The 24,399-nt window shown below is 44.6% G+C and overlaps 1 protein-coding gene across 2 annotated transcripts in view; it reads left to right on the forward strand.

Annotated features, from left to right (window-relative positions):
- The first annotated feature begins 2,378 nt into the window (after positions 1-2,378).
- Positions 2,379-24,399, forward strand: part of PRKCA (protein kinase C alpha) — a 347,315-nt gene continuing 325,294 nt past the window's right edge. The window contains exons 1-2 of one of the 2 annotated variants that reach the window (XM_075903949.2): positions 2,379-2,788; positions 9,399-9,430. In XM_075903949.2, the coding sequence (XP_075760064.1) occupies positions 2,616-2,788; positions 9,399-9,430 (205 nt within the window). In that variant the 5' untranslated portion in view covers positions 2,379-2,615. The remainder of the gene's footprint in view (positions 2,789-9,398; positions 9,431-24,399) is intronic. The other variant, XM_075903950.2, reaches the window with a different exon arrangement.

The following is a 24,399-nucleotide window of genomic DNA, read 5'->3' on the forward strand; positions in this document are numbered from 1 at the left end:
CTCTCTAATGTGGAGAGGATTGCATGTGTGTGAGGGGTGTGCAATGAGGAAGGGAGTTATATATAGGGGGAAGGGCTGTGAAGGGGGGTAGGGGAGGTCTATGTGTGTAGGGAATGGCTATGGGGGTTTGATAGGTGGAGAGGCTGTACTGTGGGGAGAAAGGCTGTGTATGTGTGGGGAGTGCTATATATAGGGGAGGGCTATGCAGTGGGAAACTGTAGGGGGTGCTATGTGGTGGGTATATGGGGAAAGGGCTGTTCAGGAGGAATTGTGTGGGGTGGGAAGGATTGTGCAGTGTTGCGTGCGGTGTGGGGGAGGGCTGTGTATTTGGAAGGGGGCAATGTGTGAGGTGGTAGGCCTCTGGAGGGTGTGTGTGTGTGTGTGTGTGTGTGTGTGGGTGTGGGTGTGTGTGTGTAAAAGACCTGTGCAGTATAGTTGTGGGGACAGGATGTGTATTAGAGATTTGGAATGTGGGGAAAGGATTGCATGGTGGAGCGTGTGGGGTGGGCTGTGTATTTGGAGGGGGAATTGTGTGGGAGTAAGGGCTAAGGCTAAGCAGTGAGGATGCATGGGAGGAAAGTGCTGTGCCATGTGGGAGAAAGGCTGTGCTATGGGTAACTGTAGTGTGCAGGAAGGGTTTTCAGAGTGGGGGTATTCTATGAGGGAAAGAGGTTGTGTAGGTGTGGGAAAAGGCTGTGCAAAGGGGAGAAGTGGGCTGTGTATGAGGGGGATGGGGTGAACAGTGCTGTGCTGTGACTTGGGGGTAGGGGACTGTGTGTGTGTGTGTAAGGGCTATGCAGTGGGGGGCTGTGGTGGGTCTGTATGTGGGAGAAAGGCTGGCAGTACAGCACAGAGCTATGGTGTGGGGGAAGGGGTCTGTGTGGGTCAAGGGCTGTGCAGCACTACGCTGTGGCATGGGGGAAAAGGGATGGGTGTACGGAGAGAGATGTGCAGTGGGAAACTGCAGTCGGGCTGTGTATGAGGGAGGGAGCAGTATGTGGGGAAGGGCTACATGCATGGTGGGTTGGGTGTGTGTGGGATGGGCTGTATAGTGCTGCACTGTGGCTTGGGGATAGGAGGCTGTGTGTGTGTGTGTGTGGAGGGGGCTGTGCACTGGGGAGCTGTGCATGAGGAGGGGCAGCGCTTTAGTGGGTTGTGTGGGGGGAGGCCACATTGGTGAGGGGCTGTTCTGTGCAGTGGGGAACTGTGGTGGGGATGTGTGTGTGGGAAAGGGCTGTGAAGTGCAGAACTGTGGTGTGAGGAGAGCTGTGCAGTGGGGGCTGTGGTGGAGCTGTGTGAGGGAAAGGGTTGTGTGTGTATGAGGGCTGTGCAGTGGAGAGCTGTATATGAGACAGGGACAGTATATCAGGAAGGACTGCTGGGGGGCTGTGTGGAGGAGGGGGCAGGCTGTGGAGTGGGGACCTGAGGTAGAGCTGTGTGTGGGGAGGGCTATGGAGTAGGAAGCTTTTTATGAGGTAGGGGCAATGTGTGGGGAACGGCCACAGGGAGACTGTGTAGGGAAGGGCCACACTGGTGGGGAGCTGTGTATGAAGGAGGGGGCTCTGTGTGTGGGAAAGACTGCACTGGTGGGGGGCTGAGCTGTGAGTGAGGGAAGGGCCGCAATGGTGGGGAGCGAGGCTGTGAGTGGGGAGTGGTGGGGGGGCTGTGTGTGACCGAGGGAGCTGTGTGTGGGGGAAGGGCCATACTGGTGGGGGGGGGGGGCTGTGTGTGTGTGTGAGGGAGGGGTTGTGTTGGGGAAGGGACACACTGATGGGGGGCTGGGCTGTGAGTGGGGAGCGGGGGGGAGCTGTGTGTGAGGGAGGGGTGTGTGTGGGGGAAGGGACACACTGATGGGGGGGCTGGGCTGTGGCTGGGGGGCTGTGTGAGGGAGGGGGCTATGTGTGGGGGAAGGGCCATACGGGGGGCTGGGCTGTGAGTGAGGAGCGGGGGGGGGGGCTGTGTGTGAGGGAGGAGTGTGGGGGGGGGAGGAACACACTGATGGGGGGCTGGCCTGTGAGTGGGGAGCGACGGGGGGGCTGGGGGGCTGTGTGGGGGGGAAGGGCCACATGGGGGGGCTGGGCTGTGAGTGAGGAGCGGGGGGGGGTGTGTGTGTGGGGGGGAAGGGCCACATGGGGGGGGCTGGGCTGTGAGTGAGGAGCGGGGGGGGGGGGGAAGGGCCACATGGGGGGGGCTGGGCTGTGAGTGAGGAGCGGGGGGGCTGTGTGTGGGGGGGGGGAAGGGCCACACGGGGGGGGGAGGGGGGGGGCTGTGGCTGGGGGGGGGGCTGGGCTGGGCAGGGCGGGGGGGGCCGAGGGCGGGGGGGGGGGGGGGCTGTGGTGCGGGGCCGGCCTGTCACGGCGGGCGAGGAGACAGGAGGGAGTCGGACCGGCCGAGCGGCGCTCCCCGCCCGGCCCGCGTCGCCCCGCCCGCCCGCCAGCCCGCGGGCGGAGCAGGCGGGCCGGGATCCTCCTCCCGCTCCCGACGCTCAGCTCCCACGTCAGGGCCAGGAGGCAGCGCCCAGCCCGGCAGTTGCCAGAGGCGCGGCGGCGGCCGGACGGGGCGGACGGCGGCTGGCGGCTCAGCCCGGCTCCCGGCGGGAGCGGCGAGGGGGCGCCATGGCCGACGTGTTCCCGGGCCCCGAGCCCGGCGCGGCCCCGGACGCGGTGCAGCGCTTCGCCCGCAAGGGAGCCCTGCGCCAGAAGAACGTGCACGAGGTGAAGGAGCATAAATTCATCGCGCGCTTCTTCAAGCAGCCCACGTTCTGCAGCCACTGCACCGACTTCATCTGGTGAGAGACCTGCCCCCCCTGCGGCTCCCCCCGCGAGCCCTCCTCCGGCAGCCGCTGCGCTCGCCTCATCTGGGGAGAGACCCGTCCCCGCTGCTCCCCCACTCGGCTCCCCAACGGCCTCTTCCCCGCCCCCAGCCAACCCTCCTCTGCGCCGACTTTTGCTACTTCCCTGTGCTGCTCCCCCACCTGCCCCTCCACCACCCCCTCCGGCTTTCACCGCTCAGCCTCTGCACCAACTTTATCTGGCGAGAGCCTGCCCCTGCTGCTCTCCTGTACCGCTTCCCAACTGCCCCCTGCCACTTCCTGCTCCCCCTCTATGACCCCCACATTGCTCCCCTACTGCTGTGTTGCACCCCTCCTTTACTGCCTTGCACTACCCCCATACTGCTCAGATACCATTCCCTACTGCTTGCACCGCACCCCAGTCAGTCCCCCGCCTCCTGCAACCACTGCACCAACTTCAGCTGGTGACAGAGCTTTCCTTGCTGTACCTCGGCACTGCACCTGCCGTACAACCCCTCTACTGCTCCTGTACTGTCTCTGCCTTACTATCCTTGCTATATCCCCCAGTAACTGCTCCTATACCACTCCATGCTGTCGGTGCTATGTTGCCCACTGCTGCTTCTCTACTGCTTTGTACCACTCCTGTACTGCTCCCATAGTACCCCCGCTATATGCTCTGTACTCCTCCCATATTACCCCTATCTCCTCCCATACCATTCCCATACTGCCTCTGCTGTATCACCCTGCTGCTTACACTGTCCCCCAGCTAACCCCTCTCTTGGACCCACTTCACCATCTTCATCGGGTCAGAGACCTTGCCAGTACTATACCCCCCCATAATGCTTCCATGCTGCTCCTATATAATCCCATATGACACCCTACTGATCCTACCTACCTACCTACCAGCTCCCCTGTTGCATGCAGCCACTGCACTGACTTCATCTGATGAAGGAGCCTCCCTGCTGTACCACTCTCATGCCTCTCCCTTGCTGCCTCATACTGCTCTTTCCAACACGCCAGCCAGCCCCACTCCTGCAGCCACTGCATCCACTTCATCTAGTGAGATACTGTACCTTGCTCCTGAACTGTCCCAACACCACCCCTGTACTGCTTCCAAATTCCCTATATATCACCCCTAAACTGTTCCCTGTTCCCCCAGCCAACTCCCCTCTTGCAGCCACTGCACTGACTTCATCTGGTGAGAGACTCCCTGCCCCATTCTTGTACTCTCTTGTACTCCATACTGTTCCTTGCTACCGTCACCACTCTCGTCCCCCAGTCTACACTCCTCCTGAAAACACTGCATGTACTTATCTGCCGACACACCCCGGTACTGCTCCCTGCTGCTTCCACTTGCCAACCTCCCTCCTGTCCTCATTGCACTCACTTAATCTGGTGAGACCCCACCTACTCTGCTCTTCTACTGCCCTTATACTACCCCTATATCTTTCCTGCTGCCTTTACCATCCCTGCCGCCCCAGCAAGTATTCCTCCTGCAGCTACTGCACCTACTTTCTTTAATGAGAGACCCCATATCTGCTCCTGTACTGCCCCTATATCACCTCTGTACTGCTTCTTGCTGCTTACTATGACCCTAAACTGCCCCTGGTTTCTATACTGTGGCGGCAGGCAAATTCTGACTCTCAAGCCAGATCCAGTTTGTCAGAGTTAGCCCCTGGAGGGTTGGCCCTGCTGTATTTACCTGCGCCTCCAGTTGGCTGTGTATTGCTGATTTCGGCCAATGGGAGAGGTGGGAAGTGGTGTCTCAGTCTGTGCCGTTTCCCGCAACACTCATTGGCCGGGAATAGCGATCCGTGGCCAATGGTAGTTGTAATCTCCCGTGCCTGTGGAGGCATGAGAAAATACAGCAGTGGTGGCCTGCCAGGGGTCACTTTCATGCCCACCCCTGTTATACTGCCTCATCCTTTCAGCCAGCCCCCTTCCTGCAGGCATTAGTGTCATCATCTAGTGAGAGACCCTGCTATATTGCCCCTATGCCATTCCCTCCTGCAGCCATTGCACTGACTTTTGGTGAGGGACAGCTTCCCTATGGACCACACTTCCTGCATTACCCTCCCTCCCCTCAGACACTGTCCTGTTAGCCAGCCCACTTCCTACAGCCGCTGCACTGACTTCATCTGATGGGACCCGCCTTCCTCTCCCGCTACCATAACTGTAACATCTGTCTTTCCCCCCTGATTTGGGATGCCCCATGAGCTACCCACATCAGCCAGTGCACTTTATGCTGCTGCTGCACTTTATTTAATTTGGTGAGAGACTCTACTATGCTATTTGTACCTTGCCCTGTTACCACACCTTTTCTAGGGAGGAATTCCTCCATGCCATGCGCCTTTCCCCATATCTGATCACTTAGTGCCGCCCCACTGCACTCATTTAGTTTGTGACCTTCCCACCGCCCCCATGTTGCCTCCAACCCAACATACCTATGTATTCACCCCTGTTGCTCAGCACACCTTCTGTAGCTAGTACACTAACTTAATTTGCCAACTTCCTCCCAGTAGCTCACCTATGCGAACACACTTTGTCCGCTTCCTGCAGCCACTGGTGGCCCTAACGGTGGACTCCCCTAGCTTGAACTCTGGGGGGAAAATTCTACATCACCTCTCATACGCTTTAATCTGTAGCATAATGTACATGCACCCTTGTTTTGCAACCATTGCACTTCATTTAGTGAGCCTCTTGGGGACCTAGGCTCTTTGGGAGCCCCTGGGAAATGACCTGGAGTCTCTAGGGCAAGAAATTCCCTGGAGTCCTCAGGTATGCACCCACCCTTTTGTCTGCAGCCACAGGATCAATTTAATCCTGGGGATTACTGCTTGGACTATCCTCTGTCTCTGAAACATCTATTTCCTTATCATGATACACCCCATCTCCTCCAGACAACCGTATGTGCTTATGCTTCCTCCACCAATCCAAGTTGTGCTGTCGCTTCACTGATTTCATTTGCTGAGTCTCCCAGATGTGCTTACTTGATCCTCATTGGCATAGGTACATCTAATCTCTTACTACTCAGATTCTGCAGTCACTGATTTAATCTGGTAAAGGCCCTCCCCACTTTCTAGAGTTTGTACCATTCTCCAGTGACTCAGAAAAACTTTTGCTGCCTTTTCATTATTTTTGTGATAGTTGATGTTCTTGTGTTCCCTGTTGCTGCCTGTGGAGGGCAGGGATACTAGAAAATACATTGCGTACAGTGATTACCAAGGATATGCTGTTGAGAGAAAGGGAAGAATATAATCACATTAGAAATCTGCTTTGGCTTTTAAAGCTGCTTTTAAAGCTTGACCTGAACCCAGCCTGGGCATGGCTGCTCCAAACCTGAGCCGAATATGTTGAGTTCTCTTTAGGTACAACCTGGACCCAACACTTCCCTCAAAACTGGTATCAGGGTTGCCTTCACCATGTCCCTGGGCTTGTTTGGGTAGTGGTTTCATGCTTTTCATGTCTGTGAATCATCTCTGGCTGCCTCCTGCCAATAGGGTCAGTACAGTGGCAGGTGTGTGCCCTGCCACTGCTGCCTTGCTGCGCTGTGAGCGAGATGCATGGTGACTCATGAGTGCGCTCTGTCGCATACACAGCATAGTGAGGTGGTGGTGATGGGCAGGAGAGAGGCATGCAGCTGCTTTAGCACTGATCATTCCTCCTGCCTGTGAGGTTAGAGGCTACTTGACTAGACCTGAATCTGAAAGAGCTGGGTGGTTTTTTTTTTTTTTTTAGACTCAATCTGACACTTGTGCTAGAGTCCCATTACGCTTGTAGCAGTTTGCAAAGCTCTTTAACAAACTGTTCAAGATCCAGGAACAAAAACTGAATTGTTGGTCCCTAACGTGTTCTCATCCAAGAGGCATACCCAGCTCACTCATAAGGTTGGCCAGACAGAGGAGTTGGAATGTGTGCTTGCATGTGGTTGGCTTAGCTGCATCCTATACCCTCCGCTCAACAAGGCAGATATGAGTAGATGTGCAAACTGATTTATCAGATCCTGAGTTGGGTGAGGCAGTGGGAATGGGTGGAGCACTTGGCTCACTTGTAAATTATATGTATTTATGTGCTTCCTTCTTTTAATATTGCATCCTACGACTTGTGTGGAGAGAGGAAAGACTTAAGGGCTTGATCTTCACATTTGTGGAGCACCCACTTTTTCCCACTATCAGTAAGAGCAGTGGGTGGTGATGAGACAACTGCTGAAAGTAAGGCCTGTTGTTCATTGGGGCTCAGCAGTGTGAGAAGATTTTAAGGGGAATGCAGCAACTGACTGAATGTACACTGTGTTTGTCTGGCTCCTTCAGCTTGCATGTTTGTGACTGAGCGGCATGGCCCTTGGCGTAAAGTTCATTCTCAATTTCTCTTTTTATAGTGCATGTTGTAGCTTGGATGCTATGGAAGAGAGAGACTGATTCTATTAGTGCAAACAGTAAAGCAAGTGAGGGGAACATGCAACAAAATTGGAATTCTAAGGGGCGAGGAGTGAGTTAAATGGACATAGGCAGACTGTAGATGGATGTAAAAGGGAAAAATAAAATCTGGCTTCTCACACACTATCACAGTTTGAGGGAAATTGTAAGACCCTTTTTTGTAAAAGTGCAAGAATTTAAAATGTGCTCCACAATAAATCTAAGAAGAATGAGACTTGGCAGGTATGAAAGAATGCTGCAGGGTTATTGTCAGCATGTATTGGTACAGATAAATAATGCAGTGTTAAAAAACAATACTGTCATGATAAAAGGCACCTGATTACAGGATGTATTTGAAAGTGAAAGGATATCCTGTTGTTGACAGGTGGTAAGAGTAGCGTACGCTCTGATCTTTCCTTGCTAGTAAGTCTAGGAAGCTCTTAAATGTTCTTCAAAGACAGCATGCAGCAATTTCAGTACATTATTTTTCATGATTGTTTTAAAGTAAGATGAAATACTGGGTGCTTTTGCACCAAAAACATGGCAAGTACAGCGTTTTCAGAGGTAATTAAATGGATGTTTAACAATTGCATTCCCGTAACAATTTCCAGTAAAAATAAAGAATGTGACTATTACTAAACTTTAGAAAGTGTGAATAAAGAACATGTAATATTTCAGTGGGATTAAGTTCCTCTGCAAATTTGTCTGGGGTTTTGCTATTGCTTTTCAAAATGAAATTTGATTATCTTAATATCAAACAAAATCAGTACAAACCATGAAGAAACGATGCATTTTCAGTTTGGCTGTTCAGAGAACACTGTTGTGTTGAAATCTAATCACCTAACAAAATAAGAAACAACCTAAAAAGTAGTTTCAGGTTCTGTGATCAGCCTTAGTTTTGTCTGTTTCAGTGGTTTTAAAATTGCTTTTGTATATTTTAGAAAAACAAAATCAGATTTTCTCTCTTTGTGTTGTGGAGTGAGAGACCCACACAAACAGGGAATTAGTGAAAAGACTGTATGCAAAGTATTGTCAAATGTACTCAGAGTAAATAAGCAAATGCAGTTTCATAATTTTTCAAGGACCATGATCTTACCGTTTGTAATAACAGTACAAGAACAGTTTCAGATAAAACTGTAACTTTTTTGTAAAGTTGGATATCGCTTTTACGTCAACTTTGATTTGAAGTAAATGTGAAGTACATTTTTTACTGAAGTAACATACGTTTTTTCCAACCATTTTTTCCTTAAATCACAATAAATGTTTAAATGTTGTTGTTTAATCATAAATGGTGTAACTGAATTCCCCACAGTTGTGTCTAATGGGAGGTATATTCAGTTTAAAGCTTTTTGCTGGCTGTTTGTCTTTGTAATTTGGTTTTTGTTTTTCTCTCAGTATAAACTCTTGTAGCTACTATCTCAGATAAAAGACATCCTCAAAAGAGACTGAAGAGAGAGTGTCTAAATGAGGACTCATAACATTTGTTTTTGTTGATTGGGAGAGAGCACTCAATGTCAAAATGAAAAATTAACTGGTGTTTTGAGAGAGATTTTAATAATATTAATAAAGTCTGGGTACCATCGCTAATACTATGTCCATATTTTAATCCTCATTCCAAACAATAATAACTTATTAAAATAATGTATTTTAAAAAGATTAGAAGTACAATAAATATTAAAGCCATGGCCATTATTAATTTATTTTCCTTGTTAGGTGTTTATTATTTATAAACGCCTCAAAACACCAACTTCAAACCCTTTTCCGTACATCTGTGTTCTGATATCTGCTCTCACTGTTACATATAGTTGAATCTCATCACGCATACTAAAATTCATGTTAGAATCCATGGGTTTTTTATACCCCCCCTCTAGTAGTTGGAGTATTTTTAATATTGTAAGTATATACATGGCATGGAGTGAATTATAACACTATGTAATAGTCACAGATGACACTAATTGTGGATCCAGAATTGCCTGTAAAATAAAAATAAAATAAATGGCTGCCAGAAAATCAAATTACATAGATAGAATCAATTATAATTCTCCTCTTTGAAATAGATGGGGTAATGATTTGTTTTGTATTGGGGCAAAACCTGAAATAATGTAGTTTAGTATGAGATTTTTAGTACAGAAGGTTAGTAGGAAGAAACAATAACTGCAAATATTAAGACAGTGTTTTTTTTTTCCTTTCAGGGGATTTGGGAAACAAGGATTTCAATGCCAAGGTAAGTCTCAAGTAGTTTATTCACTGGCATATAGTGTTACACTTCATTTTAAATGTAGCCTAAGATTAAAATGTACAGAAAAGTAAACAAACATACCAGGAAAAGCCATGCAAGTAATCTGTCTTCATGTGCTTTGAAAAGGTCAAGTTATTTAATTAAGGTTTTTTAAAATATAAAATTTGAAACTCAGGAAGTTACTTTTGACAGTTTACTCAAATTAAATGTTATAATCTGCATACAGTGCAGTGTCTAACTTTTTATAGAAAAAATGTTTATGCAATTTCTATCTTACAGAGAACATTTTTGTCAGGAGGTGCTGCATATGTGGGTCTGTGAGAAAATAGAATTGCCTTTTATTCTTACGGATTTTCTTTGATGTCCAAATCTGCTTTTAGTCTTCATCCATTTTACCTAAAAATTCAGATGGAGACTGATTCCACACCCTTAGCCCCTCATCACCAGCCCAAAGCCAGACCCCTTACTCCCTCACTTTCTAAATCCTTTGGCCCAAGCCTGGAGCTCCTCGTACTCCAAACTCTTGATTCCAGCGGTTTCCCAGAGCCCACATAGACTCACAGACCTCTCACCTTTCCCACATCCTAACTCCATGCACCTACAGTTTGAACCTGGATGCACCCCCAACTCTTGCCCCAATCTCGTGACAGTAAATGAAGATGGGGAGAACGAGCTACTGAAGAAGGGGTAATATAGTGAGTGGAGGTGTGGTCTCGGAGAAGGGGTGGGGTTAGGGTGTTTCATTTTCTGTAATTAAAAATTTGACAACCCTAGTTGTAAGTTGTGTTAGGATAGTTACGTTAATATTTATTTCCTGCTACGCTCTGTTACAGCCTTTATAGACTGCAACATTGTCATATTTTTCAGTATTTATTCTGTTAGCAATAGTTTTCTTAATTTACTCTATATACTGTGTTTTTACCTTTTAATGTTTTTAATATGCATCAGTATGCTATAATTTCTTATAACTTACCTGTCCTATTGATGGTACATATGTACTTGGTAGTTAGCCTTCTGGCTCTTTCCCTCATTACACTTTTTATGACTGTTTGCTAATGCTTCAAACCATATTTTTCCATTCTGAATACGGATTTTACTTACTAAGTAGAGGAATGCGCACACTGTTGTAGCAATTTCATGGCAGGGTTATTTTGATGTTAGCTGGCACTTGTAAAAACAAAATATTTCATGTAGAGGGATGATGCCTTTTTAAATATACCGATTGCTACTATTTTTGTTTCCTGTAGTGTTGCTAACGGAAGCACAAGTGACTACAGTATATTTATATCCCCCTTTCTAAAACTGTAGCCTATATTTTGTCTGTTGTCCACTGTGTAAACATGTTTTTATCACAGAATTTACATAAATAAAAAACATTGTTTTTAATCTTCCTGCTATCCCTATAATTTATTTTGCTCGTTTTAAATGATAGATCCAGTATCATATTGCCAAATCTTTAATGGAGTGATGCTCTTTATCCCATTAAAGATGTTAAAATTTGGTCTCTAGTGAAGGAATTATTTAAATGTTGAACATGGGAAATTCCCTCAACTATGTAGATACAAGTTAAGTGAGACTGTTCTTCATTTATTTTGTGAACGAATTCATTTGTTTTTCATGGTGAACTTATAAAAATTCAGTTGGTAAGAAAAGCAAGTATGCTTCATAGCAAGTGTGCCTTACTATGAAATTTGCATTTTTTTTCTGGTGTACTTCACTGTTATGGGCATGCAAGTATATAATATGTTGAAATTTAAGGGCCTCACTGATTTATCTCTCACTACTGCACTTTACTGATAGAAATTGGTGGAGCATGGAGGGAAGTTTCAGGTATGTGAATAGTTGTTTGTGCTCAATGTTTTGCAAGGAAGTGGGTAAGAGCATAGGAATGAACTGGCTCTTTAGCGAGCATGTTATACTCTTAAAGATTTAAAAAAACCTTTAAACAAGATCAATACAGTAAATCAAGTTAAAAAGCTCTTCAACTTTCTCATGAGCCAGCTCTTAACCTCCCCTGTGTTGCTCCGTGACTGCCTACAGTAGAGTTTTTTGCATCTTTCTCTTAAGCAACTGATACTTGCAGTTATCTACCAATGATACTGGACTAGATGGATTGCTGTCAAGTATGGCAGTTCTTGTTCTCTGCTTAACTTCTGAGAGGGTTTCTCTTACAACAATCAAACTGGTAGGGTTAAATTCTGATTATAATTTTCTGACAATAGGTCTGTTTGGCATGAATGATATTTATCATAGGAGGTGAAGATCACAGTTCAATCTTGTCTCATATCCAAGATGTTGTCTTGGCACTGGCAACAGTGAATACAGAAATAGTAGTTGATTTTCTGCTTTAAAAGTGACTTTTTTTTTCTGGAGCCTGAAGATGTTTTCCCACGTGTTTCTTGTGCTTCCAAGCAGTATTTCTGTGCTTTGACATTATTGAAGGATACTCTGGACTGTGCATTTGGACTCTGATCTTACATGGTCAAAAGTAATAAAGAATGTGATAATTTTTAAAATTCTCCTTGTTATCGTGTTTGCTAATTTCATAAAATACATTTCTTAATCCCAAATGTTTTTGTGTGTTAATGCACTATTTATTGTGGTATTTGATCTTTCCTACTATCCTCTTTAAATGATGAACTTTGCTGTTTGCTGATACAGATTAAAGTGAAATCACATTAGTTAGAAATACCATGAGTGTCCTTGAATCTTGAATCACTGTCACTGATGACAGTTGGAGGTGGGGAGGGAGTGCTGCACTTTAGCTGTCTGACTTGAATCCTAGTTCTTTTAAAAAAAAAAAAAAAAAAAAAAAAAGTTCTGCTGTGGATGGAAAACATATTGTTCATTTATTTCCCTTCTCCCTTCTTTCTTTTACCTCTTTTTTATTATTCTAAATAATAAAAGAAAAGAGTTGTTTGAGATCAGACGGCTTAACTCCTAGCAGCCTTGCAACTTTGAAGTGCAGAATTAATGGGGAACTTTAGGTTAGGACATGGCGTTAACTGAAGTGAATAAGTGCTAGAGGTTTTTTCCTATTTTCCCCTTTACGTTCTTAATTAGGGTAATCAGATGGAGCAAAAAAGATCTAGAGAAATATTAGATGATGGGCAAATGGAAATAGCCTAGCCTGTCTTGGCTCACTGGTTAACCATCACGCTTACATGCATCCCCTCTCCCTCGCTGCCTCTGTATCGGAGGCAGCAGTGTGGGGCAGAGGGGAGCAGCAGGCGGGAGCTGGTACACACAGAAAGTTGGCTGACCCCTCTCCCACTCTCTGCAACCACTGGCTCCCACTTGCCCCCCACCTGTAAATGTGTACCCGCTGAAAATTTCAATGGTTACAGGTTCACAAAAATAAACTTTATTTTTGGCCTACCCCATGAAGCAACTGCCAGCTGCTGCATGACCCCAGGCTGCCCCTCCCCTCCAGCTGTCCTTGGGGAGAAGCTGGTGGCCCCTGTGGCCTTTGGGGAGAAGCCGACAAGCAGCCTCGCCCTGATTTCTGCATTCCCCACTCCTGCCTTAGGCCCCTTCTAGCCTCTTTAATTCTGACTCCCACCCCCTACATCTCCTGCCCTGAGCCCCCCTACATATCCCAAGACTTGGCCCTGACTCCTGCACCCCCCCACATCACCAGCCTCCTGCGATGAAGGATGTGAGCAATTCCAGGCAAGTCTTTCAGTTGAAAATAATGAGGACAAGGAAGTAGAAGGGCTATAAGATTCTAGTTAGAAAGTATGTTACAAAAAGTGCATGGCTTTTATAGTCAGAGGAAAGATGAAACAATTTCAGAATGAAAGAAAGGGAAAGGAAAAAATTATTATAGTGACCTCTTTTAGCACAGTTCTGGTGTAGTTCTTGGTCTTCTAAAGTCTCCATGACAAGAAACTATTTCTTAGGTCTCTTTTTTAACTCTCTGGTAAAATTTCATGCTAAACTCAAACTAGCTTTACAGACAAATTTGAGTGTGGGTAATTTTTCTGAAAACCACACTTGGCTTAAACTGTCTTTGGCAGTAAGTTATAGAAAAGGGGAGGTGAAATGTTCCCTGGTAATATTCATTTATGGAACAAACCTAAAAGGGTTTTGATAATTTGCTGCCACAAAGGACTATGATTAGTGGGAGTATTTGTGCCAGCAACTTGTGAATTAACCCATAAATCCTAACTGTATATATTAACATAAACTGTTAGAGCTAATGCTGCACGTTTTAGGTGTCTCTCATACTGGGCCATATTTGTAACTTGTTTTGCAGGAAAATCATATACTAAGTACTTCCAATATTCCTATTTAAACTGACAGTCTTGGGTTAAAAATGTAGTTGAAGTTCTTGTCTTAACCCACACATGATGAAACGGAAAGTTAATTGAGCTAACTTTTAATACTGTTTGTGTACTTTTTGTACTCAATTTGCTTTGGACCTTGCAAAAGTGGTTTTTCCTTTGTAATAATGTTTCAATTTCTAGTTACCATGCACTCGGCCTGTGCTGCAGTGTTGGGGTATCAACATTGAAGAGGACATCTGATAGCAAAAAAAATTTTCATTGATCTTTTAAATTGAAAAGATAATGTTTCTTTTTATTGTTGATTCCCTATAAAACTTTGCAAAATGTGGTTTGAGTGTAAACCCACCTTAAAGTTAAAGCGATCCTTTACATTTTTGAAAAAATAGTAAAATCAGAGCGTTGTTTGTATTTCCTTAATGCTCAAAAGCCCCAGTCAGGCCCTACCCAATATATTGTGTGCTGGGACAGTTGGTGTCCTAAAGAGTTCCTCTTTTATAACTGTAGATCTAGTATAAATTCTGTGTCTATCAGAGATTTTTGCTGAGTTCATTCTGGTTTATAGTAAAAACCACTTCTTAATAGGGATGTAATAGTGTAGTTGATTATCCGATAAGCAAAAAATGTATAGGTTAAATATTAGGAAGTTCAGAGGTTTTCCTGCAGCAGCTAAGTGAGGAGGGTGCAAATTCTCCCCTTTGCAGCTAACCCCTTGTTGATATCATCTGGGGAGAAAGACCCACTGCATGCTAATAACCTGTTTCTGGGAACTCCAGGTTAAATACCCCATATATTAATGGTGAAACGCGAGTGCTTGTTGTGAGCTGAAACTTGGATGAATTTGTGAGCACGAGAACTCCCTTAAGGTTAAGGAGTTGAAGGATGAATTCCACCAGAATTACTGTTAGGGTTGGACTTATTCAGTATAAGTTTTCTTAGCCTGCATTTAGGTTCTTTTGTTGGTTTCTTATCTTAAGAATAAAGTGGGCATGATTAGAAAAAAATGTGGTACTTTTAACTGCAGCAATTACACTTGCCAGCCCCATCTCTGAAGAAAAAGCCAGCAATTTTGGGCAACCTGTCTGCACTGGGAAATACATAGTGGAGACAGGGAATGGTGTAGCTTGGAAATAACCTGGTCAGAAGGAAAAAGGATGTAGATCACTGAGAGAGGTAATGGCTAAGGGTTGGTGCCCTTGCTGGACCAGGAAGGGGAACGTGTGCAGTTGCTCTGAACTGACAGTTATATCAGCATTTTCTGGCTCTGTTCTGTAGTCAGTGTACAGGGTTCAGTTATTGTAGTAAATGTTGAAACACTGGCTGAATTTTATAGTATTAGAAGTCAGCCTGAAATAGAGCAATCCATTTGAATCTTTTCTGACTTCAGGGAATTTTTGTTATGGATCCAATTCTAGATGTGAACTTTGTTAACATTTCATTAACGTGTACTGTTTGTGGATGATACTAAACTGTTCAAAATAGTCAAGACCGAAGCAGACTGTGAAGAACTTCAAAAAGATCTCATAAAACTAAGTGATTGGATAACAAAATGGCAAATGAAGTTTAATGTGGATAAGTGTAAAGTAATGCATGTTGGAAAAAATAACCCCAACTATACATATAGTATGATGGGGGCTAATTTGGCTACGACAAATCGGGAAAGAAATCTTGGAGTTATCGTGGATAGTTCTCTGAAAACATCCACACAGTGTGCTGCGGCGGTCAAGAAGGCTCCCCTGCTCCCAGGTCATTCAGGATCTTGGGAGGAGGGAGCGTGCAAAGTCTCTTCCCCTGCCAGGGGTGCGTGGCACTTAGAGTGAGCCACGAGCTGGTGGTTCACTCTAAGCGCCATGTGCCCCTTGCAAGGCGGGGGAAGGGAGCTCTCCCTGACCCCAGGCCCTGATTCACCTTGGGGCAGATAGGGGTGCAGGCGACTGGAGGGAACTGCCAGCTGTTCAGAACAGCTGGCGGTTCTCTGGGGAGAGGCAAAGACTTCATCTGCTCCCCCAGCCCCAGGCCAATCAGGGTCTGTGGCAGGGGAGCACAGAAGTGTGCTGGCCCTCCCCCTTCTGGGGCGGCCTGGGGCCACTTCAGAAATTTATGAAGTGGCTTCTCTTCTAAAATTATTGCCCACCCCTGCTATATAGGGAGAATCTTGCACTTAGCTTTAAAATTTGATCACTATAGAAGTTTGTGCAACGGTTAACGCCCTCTTTTTGGACACTTGCATTTGTGATCACTTTGTCTACTTTGTAATTAAACATTAATATTGTGTGGTAGACACATGTCAGCATGTTGTAACTCTGATGGACTGCTAGTAAACAAATTGCATTCAGGTCTGCTTAAGCTGTTCTCAAAGATTTGAAACAGTTTTCATTCTTTCTAGATTATTCTTGTGATTGTTGATGTGAAAACATTGTAAGATCATGGAAGTCATTTTTTCCCATTGTCAAGCAAGATAGAAAACTGGCTGTCATGGGGAAATGCTTTTTGTCCTCTTATCTGCAATCTTTATAGTGGGAACGCAGAAAATTAGACACGTTTTAAAAAAAAATTGTCTTCTGGAATATGAATGTTTCTCTCTTTAAAGAAACAGTCTTTGATAACGACACATTAATGTGGACCTTGTTTATTTTATATTTTTTTGTTTTCACCTGTTTCCATTTTCTTTGTGAAAACAGGCATATTTGTTTTAAAGAACAGGAATGGTACATATTGAAGATATTTAGGGCTTGTGCATGTGCATGTAATTTCTTTTTTGGGCCTCCATCTGGGTGTGGTCCTTAAGGTAAGAATAAGTTTTAGTTCCAGCAGTGAACATAAGATGAGATTTTGTGATGTTGAGTAAAATTATCCATGTTCAGAGTCTGTGTTCACCTAACTGCAAACTTGACCTCTTAATTTACTACTTCAGTGTCTACTTTGCAAAACTCCACACACTTCAGTTTCTAAATACATAATTGAGGCTGACTAACTGCTCAGCAAGTTTGTAGGGTTTACTTGTGTGTTATTGATTTAAAGAACTAATAATATGCTTAGTTAATCCATTTAACTGTGTCTTTTCTATTGTTAGTGTCTTTCTCTCCCTCCATTCCCTCTTGCATGTAGAGTAGTGATAGAAATGTAGCCGTGTTAGTCTGGTGTAGCTGAAACAAAATACAGGATTATGTAGCACTTTAAAGACTAACAAGATGGTTTATTAGATGAGCTTTCGTGGGCCAGACCCACTTCCTCTGATCTGAGGAAGTGGGTCTGGCCCACGAAAGCTCATTATCTAATAAACCATCTTGTTAGTCTTTAAAGTGCTACATAGTCCTTTATTTTGTTCCATTCCCTCTGAGTGATTTTTTTTGTTTTTGTAATGCCTGGTTGTTGCATCTCATCTTAATTAGATTGGAAGCTCTTTGAAACTCTTACTATGTGCAGTGCCTAGCACAAGGAGACTCCAGTCTTGTTTGATGCCTCTGGGTACTACAATAATTCAGTTAATACATAATAAATGAAATCAATTGGGAGCCAAGCCATTTCCCTTTCTTTGCAGAGCAAAGATCATGTTCAGAAACTACAATATAAGATCCTTTTTTTGTGTCCCCTGCACCTACTACTCCTTCTCTTGTGCTCTCTGAGATAAACCTTGGCCCTTGTATCTTGTTCTTTTAAACCCACTTAATTTTTTTATAAAAAGGAAGAAAACTTAATTTTGTATAATAAAAACTTTTTGGCAGGATGGGGAAAATACTCCCAGGATGGGGAGTCTCTAATATTCCTGTTCTATATTTCTTATCTGAAGAGAGATCTTTGGCATGTTTTGCACATGCAGCATATGTTGATTTCTTTTTCCAGTCTTAACATATTGATAGAGGAGAGGTCACAAGTTCTCTTTGAGTGATTGAGCTAGGGATGTGACAGATTTTCTATTCTGTCGTGTTTTCCCACTAGTAGTCTCATATTAATTGCTTTCCTCATATGAGATCTGAGTGCTAGCTTCTTCTATTTTTCACTAATTCAAAGAAAGCAAAATGTATTGAATTGCCACTGCTTCTGTTCCCAGAAATTGGAAGTAAAGTATCCTAAAGTTGTCTGTCTCTTGATGCCAATGTAACTTTTACAGGCAGAAAGGATGCAATACATTACCCCCTTTGAAAATTCCATTTCTGTGGGGTGCTATGTTTGTTATAGCTTTATAAATCAGTTTAATGAACACTTCTGTTAGCCCGATGCTAAGATGGTATTTCAGTTTTACAGGACTAACTGAGAATCTGAAAGGGAGTTAGGTTATGAGCTTACAAGTTATTTCTGTAGGATTAAGGTCTATATGATGATCCTGCGGTGGTGTGCACCAAAAAAATTAAATTTGACAAATTTTATTTGTCAAAAGACATGATATAATCACACCAGTTGCAGTTATTTTGGCAATGTATTTCAAAATACATGTCCGCAAGTATGTCTCCAACAATATAAAACCAGGGGTAAAGCTTTAAATAAACTCTAGGATGTCCCAGTTCCTGTTGCTCTGTTCCCTTCCCTGCCAGAGCCCACCTCCTGGGGCCCTCCAGTCCAGATGACTTCCTCCATTTATCCAGACACCTGCCCCATCTGCCCAAGGGTCCAGAGGGAAAAACTTGATGCTCAGTCCCAGGCTTGCATGGAATTTCCTGTGTCTTGCGTTCTCCTTCCCTCAGGGCATGCTGGGAATTGCAGCTGCCAGGAACCCTCTAGCTCTCTCCACTTTCTCCTCAGCAATATCTATTGTATGAGCTGGGTTCTCCTGGGTCCAGAGTCCCCTAGTAGTGGCTACAGCACTGCAGCCCATTTCTGTGTGGGGAAAGGCAATTCTGCACGCACAGCATTAATTTCTGCAAAATTCTGTATTGCACAGTGGTGCACAATTCTCTCAGGAGTAATTTGAGTGCAATCTGTTGCAGGTGAAAATTTAACAAATATATTTTTTCTTAAACCAATTTTAAATACATTAATTTTACTTTCTGTTTGAAATTGTTTTGCGCACAGCTTCTGTCCCTTCCCCCCCTTGTTGTCCCAACAACACACATGTCAAGTAGCAAGGAAGTACACTTTAATATAACACTGATACTGGGCTGGGGAAGCTTTCTGTGCTGTGCTGTCAAATTCTCGTATGTCTTAGAATAATCCTGATCCTTCATTAAGAACAGCTTGTATAGGTCCTCATAGAAGTTGTCACTCTGGTAGGTGAAAGGGCTTGCTTGATTGGTTTGCTAAGGGGCCATAGAAAAAACTATAAATAAAATAATACCATGTGCCCAATAATGAGTTCACAATTTATTCATGATATATAAATGCTTTATTAAAAGAGGAAAGTACGTCATTTACTTGTTTTCCAGGCAACGTCTGTTGGAGAATCTAGGCTTACTGCATGTGTGTATGTGTGTGGGTTTTTTTTGTTTCTAAGATCTGACTCAGGGAGGCACACAGATAAATGCATTTTGACTCATTTCTGGAATTACGTCTCCACAACAACAGCTCCACCTTCCCTCTCTGTAGACTCCTAACATGTTCACTTTTTGTTGTTTCTAGAATCAGTTAGCTATCCCAGTAGTTTTTACAGTTAAAGAAAAGGACTGTTTCATTGCCCTAAGAGTAGTTCTGTGAAGCTCTTCATGTTCTAATTAAGTACAGTATGTGGGAGTGATATCTGTTTCAGAGATGACAGACAAACCAGTTTGAGTCCTGGGCAGACAAAATTGGTGTGTTCTTTATTGTTCAGTTTGGTTTTGCACGATTGCCCAACAAAACACCACAACACCTGCTAATACCCAGCCATGCAAGTGTTCAGTTCATGTAAATTAACTTGCAAAATAACATTTAAACTGATTATATTGGAGCTGGAGTTTAGCAAGTGTTCTTAATGGCTTTCCCTGGTATAACTGGAATTTCATGAAATGTTGGGAAGGGAATTTGAAAAAAGGTGAAGCTAAAAAAAAAAATCCAGTTTCCAACTAAGATTGTGAAGCTCCTAGACTTTTTTAATCATGTGAATTATTCCACCATTGACACTGAAGTTAATGGAACCTCTCATAAGAGTAAAAGTCTGTAGGAAGTAGCCCTTAGGGCCAGATATTGAAATCAGCAGGAGTCAACTCAAGTCCAGTGGCAATGGCAGGTACTCAGTTCTTTGTCTTAAGTTGTTCATATCCAAAGTTATTGCTATTGGAAAATCAACTCTGAAACATTAAAAAAATACAGTGAAATATGCTCTAAAGGTAGTTCCTGTCTCAGTCAAATACATTATTTTGAGTGGTGTGTGGATTCCAGTATAACTTTATTTGACTTGGAGTTAAAACTATTCTTATACAGAACAAGTTTTTGCTGGCACTTTAAGTAGTTGCATAAATTGGGCTTTAATCTACTGAGGGGAAATGTGTAACATTTTTTAGACAGTTTTGTGTGTGCAGATGTGCGCTTGGTGCGTATTTCCAATTGCCTGGAGTTGCTTTTGCTTTTTCTCCAAGGTGATACACTTCTCTGAAAATGTGCATTGGGCCCCTAATGTAAAGGTTTATTTGCCTTTTTATTTTACTCCCTTCTTCTCCTTGCTCCCACCATTCTAAATGGAAAATAAGTCATAGAGCATTTTATCTGGATTCTGGACGGAAACCAAAACTTAGTGCTCAACATGAAATGTGAGCTTGTCAAGAAAAAAATGAAGTATCGGTGCTTTTCTGCAGCTGACAATTTTTCTTTATTTTTAGAAATGTAGGTTGTTAGTCCAAACTGAGGCCTTAATATGACAAACCTGCCTGGTTTGAAAAAAACAGCTGCTGTGCATGCCCTGCCCTTTTAAACAGTGAAGTCTGCATAAGGTTAAAATGCATGTAGTTTATTCACAGTGTTGGAACCAGTGTGTACTGAAGGAGCCCAGTGTAGGTTAAGGAGAACAGTCTATGTAGACAGCTCCCCTTGCAGGACTAAGGCTTTAATGATCAACTTATTTAAAAGCCATTAGAGTACGTTCAGCATTTATTATTTATATTCACTGCGGTGCCTAGGGGCCAAGTCACAGCTCAGGACCCCAATGTACTAAGTTCTGTACAAACATGGAACAGTTCCTGCCCTAGGGGGTTTACAGTTTAATTAATACGTTATGGATTGTTGCTGTGTAGAAAGTTACCTGTCTTTAAAAAACAAAAACAGGATAAATTATAAGTTGCTTTTATCCAAGAGCTTTTAAATGACTGCACCAGTTAAGTGAGGGAGGGGTTGTCTGGGCTTACCAGAAAAGGACTGCTCCGCTTTATGGCTGGGAGAAATGGGGGTGAGCTCAGAGACTGCTGCAAAGAGGTGGACACTAGACAACTCTGCGTTACTGACTCTCCCCCTCAGGAAATGAGGTCAGAAAAGGCATAAAGCTACAAGCCTTGAGTAGGAGAAGCCTTTTTGTTCTACACAAGAAGCAATGCCAGCACCCCCTTCCCTTTCTTAGTGGAGGCGAACATCAAGTTTGTTAGGGACTGGGAAGAAATTTTCTCTTAAGCAGATGGGCTTTCGTGGAGTGAAGATGTTTTGCCTTCCCACAGTGAGTGGTAAGGAGGACCTTTTTCGATAAGAAGGTGGTAAGGCTGTATGTCACAACTTATTTTGTAAGGTTGGGCGGACGCCCAGTGCTGGTACTTGATAGTATCCAGGGATCAAATAAATGGCGTGGTAATGGACTTAAAAGAAGGTACTAGATAAAGGAACAGAATGGGGAAGGGGGTTTGGGACTCCTCTGATTAGCATGGCAGGGATCCAACTCCCTCTCTTCTTCTCCTGTTCTCGTAGCCCAACTTAACCTTCCAACAAGGGTGGTGGATGGTAAGGTCCAAATCATGGGTTGGCTGGGGACATGGGTGGAAATTAAAGGGGGATTTGTGGAGCCCTGTGTAATGATTTGAAGAAACATGGGTTTGCCTGTCATAAATTTTATTTCCCAGGTAATCTCAGAAATGCGTGTGTTTGTGCGTGCGCACAGACACAATAAAGCTGCGGCCTGATGAACATCCATATCAGGTGTTTCCTGTCCTCCTTTGATGTACCCAGACTAGCCATTAACCTTCAGAACGGAAACAAAGAAATGCAGAAACACATTTAAAAATCAAACTCTGAATGTTATCGGGAGGCACCTTTATATGAAGATAACTATCTTTGTGCAGTCCTTACTATAATTGTTTTCATAATACTGTACTTCTAGAACAGTGATTCTCAAACTTTTTGGCCTATGGCCCACCTGGCTCAGTGCAAACCTTTCTGTGGACCACCAGTTGCTAATGGAAACTTGCATTACTTATGTCCCACCCGAGTCATTTTGCTACTGCTTCAGCTAGGGAGAATTGTTTAATTTAACCAGTAAGAAAGTGAATATTAATTTAAATGATTAAACAGATTAAGTATTTTGACTTACTCATGTTAGTTTATCAAACTTAAAATATTAATTTATGTCCAACACAAAAGGTTTCCATGTTTTCTTTCTTTATACCAGGGGTGGGAACACTGTTTTTGGATTGGGGTCCACTGATCCACAGAAAAATCAGCTGGGAAACCTCACAGGTGAGAAGCACAAAAACTCCTCCAAAACCCCAACCGTCACTGATGTGGCCTCCAAGTGAGACGGGGTAACCCCGCTCCTCTGGTGTTCTCATGGCAGGGAGGCTCAGGGCTTCCCGTAGGCCAGATATACTGTTCTTGAGTTCCAGGGTTAATGGATTTTATGGACCTCCCCCCCCCCCCCCAGACTCTGAGGAGGGGACAGAAATGAGGGATTCAGTATGCAGGACAGTGCTGCCAGTGAGTGGAATAGAGATGGGGGTGCAGACCTGGGAAGGAGGTGGGGTGCAGTAAGTGATTATGGTGGTGCGGTGCAGGAGGGGGTGAGGTCTGGAGGGGGGGTAGGGTGCAGGAGCAGTCTGAGAGCAGGGTGTCTGGGCAGGGGCCAGAACAAGGATGGGTACAGCGGTAGGGTGTCTGGGCAGGAAGGAGGGTGCATCAGCAGGCTGGGGGTAGGGTGTCCAGCTGGCGGTAGGTGGGGGGGGGGAGGTGAAGGATGCAGGAGCAAGGGAGGGTTCATGAGTAGGCTGGGAGTAGAGTGTCCTCTTGGAGGGAGGGTGCAGGAGCAAGCGAGGATGCAGGTGCAGGGCAGGGGTAGGGTGTCTGGCCAGGAGGGAGGGTGCAGGAGTGGGCTGGATGTACAGGGTCTTGGCATGAGGGGGTGAGGGGCACTTAATTGGTTTAGCACTCTGTTACTTCCAGGCACTGTGCCCCAGGCTTGGCCTCCTGCTGCTCCCATTGGCTGGATTCCAGCCAATGGGAGAAATGGGGAAAGTCTCCAGGCAGCATGTCCATGCGCTGCTGTTCCCCTAGCCAGGGAAGGGGAAGCAGCAGTGTGTGGAGACGCTTCTGGCTCCACTTCTTCCCTGTGAGCTGGATTGTGCAGTGAGGCTCAGGGCTTTCTTTCCCCACACCACCCCAGCAGGAAGCTGGCGCTGGTGCTCCAATCTCACAGGGAGGGGTGGGTGAGGCTGAAGTGCCAGCTTCGGCTCCCAGCTTGGGAGGCAGGGCTGAGCTCGAGCTGTGGACCACTTGGAAGGCAGTGGTCTGTAGATAGCAGTTTGAAAACTAGGGTTGTAATAGTGTAGTTGATTAACCGATAATCAGAAGCTTATAGGTTAATGCTATAGAATATACACATTTTCCTCCCTCCCTCCCTGCCAGTAAATTTCTTACTACACTGGCCACCAGCCCAGCTCAGTCCTGGCTCATGCCAAGTCTGGGACCTTACTCCTGTGGTGGCTCTGCATTTAAAGTGTATTAGGAGCTAGGTGGGCAGGTAGCTCAGTTCAGTTCTGGCTCACGCCGGGTCCAGGAGCTCAAATGCCACCGCCTCCCCAGAAAGGGGTTGCTTCCACCCCACGCTGCTGCTTCTTTATCAGAGGCAGCAGCACTGGGCGATAGGCAGCTGGTCCATGAGGGTAGCTGTTTTTTTTTTTTAAATTGGCTCCCCTTGTGGACCAGTTCCCGCCTGGCACCCCTTGCTGCTGTCTAGGATACAGTGGCAGCTGCCCTCCCTCTGGGGACTATAGAATAGTCGATTAACCAATAAGAATTCATGAGGTTACTTAAATATCAGTTAACTGAACAGTCATCCCTATTGAGAATCACTGTTCTAGATAACCATACTGATTAACAATACAGATACTAATTAAAAATGTAATCCATTTTAAATGTATAGATTGATGTGCCAGATCGGGCATGGTTTGGGATAAAGTCAAGTTTCTGTATTAATTTCTCTTGAAACACCAGGGTAATTTTCTGATTAAAATGACTAAATATTCAGTGATGATATGTTCATTATATATTATTATTTTCCTTACCCATGACATGTTTGTTTTTTTAATTTATTTTATAAGGGACTTCTTTTGCCCTGCTATATCAATGAAACTCTGTTTCCTTGACTCGTGTTGTAGGGCTGTGAATGAGGGCAGTGTTTGGTTCATTCCCTTTAGATTACTAATATGTAAGGGGAAAAAATGTATAGTAGCTTCAGGATGGGAGTAGAAGTTGTTATGAAGGAAAATGAACTTTGTTTCCAAAAATATCTCTTCCAAAGCCCAAATATTTTGCTCCTCCTTAAACATTATGAAGTTCTCTGGAAAGCAG

The sequence above is a fragment of the Pelodiscus sinensis genome, chromosome 20, assembly GCF_052426305.1.
Source record: "Pelodiscus sinensis isolate ZL-2025 chromosome 20, ASM5242630v1, whole genome shotgun sequence".
Taxonomy (NCBI): Eukaryota; Metazoa; Chordata; order Testudines; family Trionychidae; genus Pelodiscus; species Pelodiscus sinensis.